Below are 6299 nucleotides of genomic sequence, written 5' to 3'. Positions count from 1 at the left end.
CATGGTGCACATGGTTAAGAAATAGAGCAAAACCACTCCTTTTGGAGGATGCTGTATAGTTTTATCTACTCAAAAGGAGAAGGGATGGGAATTCAGAGCAATCGTCTTGCTGCTTCCCTTTTATGGCGCGGAGCACAGCTCCAGCTTTCACACAGCACTGCTGTGCTCCAGCCAGTCACATACTTGATTGTCCCAAAGAGCTGGGATTTTAAAAGTACACTAGCCGTGAATGAAGTAGCTGGCTGGCTGATGCTCCACTGACTCGAGACGTGTGATGGGGGGAAGCTTCAGTCGTCAAGCAATTGGCGGCTTCAGCAGAGAGTAAAGTCAGTTGCTATTTCAGGGAAAGGCAATGGTTCCCTTGGGGGAATGACTGCACTAGCTCAGCGCCAGGAATAGGCTGAGATTTTTTTTACAATTTTTTTCCCCCTACACTTCAGGAAAAGCGAACACACAATGTTCATTCACAGGGGTCGTTTCCTGAACATGATGTGTGCTCGCTGTCCCGCAGGTCATTTTCCAGTGTGTCACATCCTTCTGCACAAGGGAGAGCAGGAAATGGCAAACTCCCAGTATGAGGCAAAGCATTCCCATCGCAGCAATTGGTCCACAGGAGCTATAAATTGGTCTCCTCCAGAAACAGATCAAAACTTGTCTTTGGGGAGGTCTGCTGGAAACTAAAGGTAAGTTTGAACCAGTATTTTTGGAGTCTCTCTGAGTACTGTATTAGGAAAGTGTCTGCAAGTTTTGGACTAATGTATACCTTTATTGTCAGGGATATTTTTTCTCTAAGAGCGAGAGTTGTTGGGGTTTGTTTTTTTGTTTATTTTTGTTTTGTTTTTTGTTTATGGTGACATAAATCAGTGTATACAAGAGACATGCATCACTATATGGTTTATGCTATATATTGAATGACTGTTCTACTAACTGCAGTGAGATGGCCACTGTTATTAGCTGAGACTGTTCTCAGCAAGCAAATCTTCAGAACAAATTGTTAAGAGGCTACAGGAATCGATATATTTAATGATCATCATATTGATCTGTTGTTGACTTATTGATGAAATGCTCATTGTTCATTTCAATGCCAGTATGCATTTAGTTTAGTGTTAGTCCTCGTGCTTTCGGTTTCATCTCTGACTATAATGTAAAAAATCAGAGGACACTGCCTCCAGCTACTAAAAGCTCAATGTACTAAGTGGCACAAATGGTGCAATGATACCGAGAAAGACTGTGGTTGTTGTTCTGAAGGGCATAGAGGGATGTCCTAAAGGATTCTGCATGAAATGGATTAAGACAAATAGAAAGGAGAAAAATTACAGTGAGAATTATTTTCATACACACTTTAGAATGGAAAGACCCTTATTGGTAGGAGGTTTCCTCCTGAAACATAGGGATTCTGCAGAATGAAAGCCCCAAGGATCCTAACTATATAGTATGCCTGTGAGAGGGACTGGGCACCTCCAGTTCACACAGTACCAAAGACTTAGAAAAGGTGGCTGCAGCAATGTATAGTTTTGCTTAGTTGGCTCTGGGACAGGGTCTGTCTGCTACAGAGACTTCTGTTGGCTATGAGGGCATTATGGACTGCAAACAGCTGCTTAGCTCTATGTCTAGACTTTGCTAGGTGCAGAGGCAGCACAGCCTTGTGCACAGTGCAGTATTGTGGAGCACAAAAACTCTGCTCCCACTAGACAATTGGTGATGCTACATCACTCCTGTTGCCTCCTTTGCCTCAGTTGCCCTATATGTAAGCAGGATTAAGGATGCTGCCTTCCTTTGTAATGCACTTCGCAGCCCTAGAGTAACCTTCAAGTTGGAACCTTTCTTTCTACCCTTGTGACAAAGAGCAGAGAAAGCAAAGAGAGATCACCTAGCACCAAAAGCCTGTAGATTCACCCTCTAGAAGGAAAGACATTTTCTGCTGTCTTGCGAGGGGAGGTTGCCATAGCCAGCAGTTTTCAAGCCTTTTCTATTCACAGCACCCCCTGTATTTCCTCTGTTCTCTCATGCTCAGGGGAGTACGTACTGAAGGTGGGCTTGCTTTTCTGGTGTGCCCTTCATGAACCTTTTAAACAAGGTCCATAGGTCTCCCTGTCACTGGGGATCCATCACCAGAGGTTGGACTAAGCACCACAGAACAATGATTCCCATCTTTGTCCAGATCCTGACGCCAGGTTACAATAGGAAAAAAATGTGGCAGGTCCTTGAGTTCCTTAGGCATAAAGAAAGGAAGGATGTTCACAATACCCATCTGAGGCGTCAATGAGCTTCTCACCTCCTAGATAGAACAGCCAGACCTTGACTCCCCTCTTCAGCTTCCCTCTGTCCTCCTTTAATGGGAAATGACCCCTAAATAGAAACCTGGGATGGGTAGCTTTCACCTCCTCAGAGCCTGGCCTTTCTTGTGAAAGATGCCCTTGAATATTGCAAATCCTCTGAATGCCACCATAAGGACAACACATTAGTTCCCGCAGCATTTCTACTCTGGGCACTGAGTCACTTAATCTCAAAGGAATTTCTGTCCCCAAGGTTGGAAGAGGCATTTTGTGTCTTCACAGAGGTAATAACAACAGTACCTCTGACCCCAGCCCTTAAGATATTTTAATTTTCTCAGGGAACAAGAAAAACATTTAGAAGTTGCTCTGTTTGAAAGTTACCGTGGAAAATGGTAATTAAATGTCCACATATGTATGTGCACGTGTGTGTGTGTACGTGAGTGTGTAAGTGTGTGCAGATATCAAACCTTTCATGAAGCTGGGTGAAGGAAAAAAAAAAATTGGCTGGATGCCATCCCTGAAAGGGTGGTCCAGATTTAGCACGTCTCATGTTTGTTGTTTTTTTTAACATAAATCCCAACCAATTTTTTTCTGTTTCTGGACAGAAACCATGGAGAGAAACGGTGCTGCCTTTCCCCAAACACTAGACCCCACGCACCACTTCCACATAGAGCTACTGGATCAGAGACGGAAGCTGCGTGGTCAAATTGCTCACCTTCACAAGGTAGCTCGTAAACTCAACAAGCTCCGCAAAAGGTCCCTGATTGCCAACGTCAGTGGGAGCACCCTGACTGCCGCAGGAGCAGTCACAGCCATCGTGGGGCTGTCCCTCAGCCCGGCGACGCTGGGGGCCTCTCTCCTGGCGTCGGCTGTGGGTCTGGGTCTGGCCACTGCTGGAGGGGCCATCAGCATCAGCTCCGATCTGTCCTTAGTGCTCTGCAATTCCCGAGAGGTGAGGAAGGTGCAGGAAATTGCAATGACTTGTCGGAAACAGATGAGGGAAATCCTTGGCTGTCTGGAGTTCCTCCGACGGGGTCAGGGCCCGGGGGACCCCACGCTGCGCCAGTCAGAGAAGAGAGCCTCCATCTCCTTGTACAACTCCGTCTGCTTCATGGTCTTCTGTGGCTCTCACAGTTTCCTCGTGCCAGAATACACAAAGGAGGTCACAAAAGTGAGCCAGGCTGTGCTGAAGGCCAAAATCCAGAAGCTGGCTGCCAACCTTGAGACCTGCACCAGGGCAATGGATGAAGTCTGTGAACTTCTTGAATCTAGGACAGAGTTTTCCCCACAGACAAGGAGGCTCAACTTGGGTGCTAAAACCACTGCTGAGTCCCCCAGAGCATCCAGCTGAAACAGCGTTTGCCACTTAATTAAAACTGGGCTTGGAGACTTTACAGTATTAATTGTCACTGTTAGTACTGTTACCTGTTGCTGTTGTGATATTGGTGGTGCTCACCCACACAGGTGTGCACATCTCTCGCGTGCCTTATTTATATCTGAACACAAACTCCTTCATGATAGGAAGCTAAAGCTTACACATGTACATACCCCCCATCACCTCACAGTTGCCACTTGATTCGAGCTGGAGGTTATGATGGACACATGGACTTTTGGCTGCACAGCAGCAGATCCCAGAACCTGCAGGCAGGGTTATGCGGATGTTCCTTAAACCCATGTTTCCCCAGCCATCTCCCCATCTCTGTTTCCCAAAGGCAGGAGGCTGATTGAATCCCTGCAGTCCTGGTGCTGACCTCGGACTGTAAGTAATTTACCAACTTATGAATATTAGAAGAACTGGGGTACTCTCAAAAAGCCAATAGCTGCCAATTTCCAGTAGAGTACAGCCCCATTACAAAGGTACATCTGGAAAGGCTGTTGAACAAAGCAGCTCCAGATATGACGGACTGTATGGAGGGCTCATCATCCCAGGGTGAAACAGTGGGGCCAGAAATTGTTAACCCTTCTGAAGAAAACTCTCCAGGCTGAGAACTGTGATGTTTGTGTTCTATTTATTTACATAGGATTATTTTACATTTATTAATATTGTATTTAAAGATGTATATATTTTTTTTCTTTTAAAAAGGAGGACTCCAAAGGAATGCAGCTGTTCTTAGAGGCAAAGCAAGTCTGTGGCATGTGAGAGCAAGTTACCTGTTCTTTGGCTGTGAGGGAGGGCAAGTCCCTGTAGGAGAAGGAAAGTATGACCTGAATGCTGGTAGATATAAAATAGATTAAACATGGTCAACCAGTGACAGATCTTAGGAACCAAAACAGGGAGAAGGACACATCAGTGACTCTAGTACCAGAGCCTGCCTTCGGTGACTGGTGGAAGAAAACAGTTGTACCTCTGGTAGCAGGGAAGGAAGCGAATGTTGGTGTTACTGGCCTGAGCTGGAGCCCAGCTGTGATGGGAGCACACCTGGTGGATATGCTGCTCTCCATGCAGCTGAGCAGCCTGTGAGACCCACAGAGTTTTGTCTGTGAGAGTGGAGGCAGCATACATGGAGAACTACACATACTCCTAGCAATGCTTCCCAGAGAAGGCTTTGTGTTAGCAAAACATATACTGGTACTAATACTCAGGAGGGGTGCAGAGGAGTAGGATGATGCAGTGACAGAGCACTTACAAAACAGGAAGAAGGACTGGGACCCTGTTTCAAGTGACTGTTCTGCTAAATATGTTCTTTGTGATTTTTGATGCCTTGGTGTCTCTCCTCTGTCTAAAAACAGGGATAGTAGCACTTCCCTACCTCACAAGGATGTTTCTGGAACAAATATTGCAAATGCTCAAGTACTGTGATGATGGGGATCAAGTCAGTACCTCAGAGAGGTACAAGGAAGAGACCCCGGAAACTGTCTTGAGACAACTAGAGGAGTTACTGCAGGGCTAATTCCACCTCCACAAGTATGCTCCAGTGGTAAGGGAAACTTCCCTGCAGATGCATGAATCAAAATCATCAGAAACCCAGTCTAATTCTGTAACACCGAGCGGACTTTTGGGAAGGGCAACACTCTGTCTCACAAAGCTTGAATCCTTGTCCTTTTTCTCTCCTCATGACATCAACATTTGTTTTTGCACATAAGAACAAAAGCTTTGGTCCCTTAGAATGTGACTCAGATGTTTGTAATGCCCATCCATGCCTGTTTGCCAGAAATGAGCAAGTACACTGCTGATTTGATTAAATGAATATGAAGCACTTCTGTGTCAGTGTCTCTTTGTATATTTGCATATGATCACATTCGTTCCCTCTGTCTGACCCTGCTTGATTTCATGTTCCAGGCACTGAAGCCAAGGAGTCGATGGTAGAAAATGGATGTGTTCAAAATGGGAGAGTGAAAAGTGAGGTCATTAGTTCTGTTAGTTCTGTGCCACACAGCTGGCCTTTGTGTATGAGTGTATATGTTTATGCCTCTGTGAGTGCATACCCTGGTATGCACATTAGCCCATGTACACTGTGCAAACATGGAGGTGCATGTGTATGAGCACATAAGTGTGGTTTTGGAATGTGAACTGCACACTATGCAAAGGCAGACACGATGGTAAATTTATCTTAGTAATCCAGTATAGCACAGCTAACTCTACCAGATGAGTTATGACTTCATCATACTTCTGAGATGGCTGGTTTTACCATCACAGAGAAAGTTATACAACTTACGTAGTTCTCCTACCTCCTCTTCAGTTTTTTAGTAATGCAGCTTTGTCCACACGCTCACACACAGGGAACAACATAGGGAAAACAACAGATCTGAATGGACTGACCTGACTGGCAGAAGGATCTGACTTCAGTAGTCCAGAGCTCCATGAGGGCTTGTTTGCTCTGCTCAGCACAGCACAGCCCTGCACTGCAATCACAGCCACTGTTTCAGCCACTGGAACAAAACAGAAACTTTTCCTTCTGTTCTTAGCCACACAGGCAAAACCCCTCCTGATTCAGTCCTGTTTTTCCCTAGATTAACCCTTCACTTGAGGTCAGGATTTGGGTTGCTGTGCAGTGCTGCTGTGCAAGTGTGACTGAGCCCAAC

The 6299-nt window shown here is 45.6% G+C and overlaps 1 protein-coding gene across 1 annotated transcript; it reads left to right on the top strand.

Annotated features, from left to right (window-relative positions):
* Positions 1–231: 231 nt before the first annotated feature.
* On the top strand, positions 232–5519 carry APOLD1 (apolipoprotein L domain containing 1). The gene is made up of 3 exons (XM_082074833.1): positions 232–326; positions 512–683; positions 2882–5519. Exon 3 carries the CDS (start codon positions 2887–2889, stop codon positions 3625–3627), a length of 741 nt encoding a protein of 246 aa, XP_081930959.1. The 5' UTR covers positions 232–326; positions 512–683; positions 2882–2886; the 3' UTR covers positions 3628–5519.
* The last annotated feature ends 780 nt before the right edge of the window (positions 5520–6299 follow it).

The sequence above is a fragment of the Streptopelia decaocto genome (assembly GCF_964273445.1).
Source record: "Streptopelia decaocto genome assembly, chromosome: 1".
Taxonomy (NCBI): Eukaryota; Metazoa; Chordata; class Aves; order Columbiformes; family Columbidae; genus Streptopelia; species Streptopelia decaocto.
This window is presented reverse-complemented; position numbering and strand designations above follow the sequence as displayed.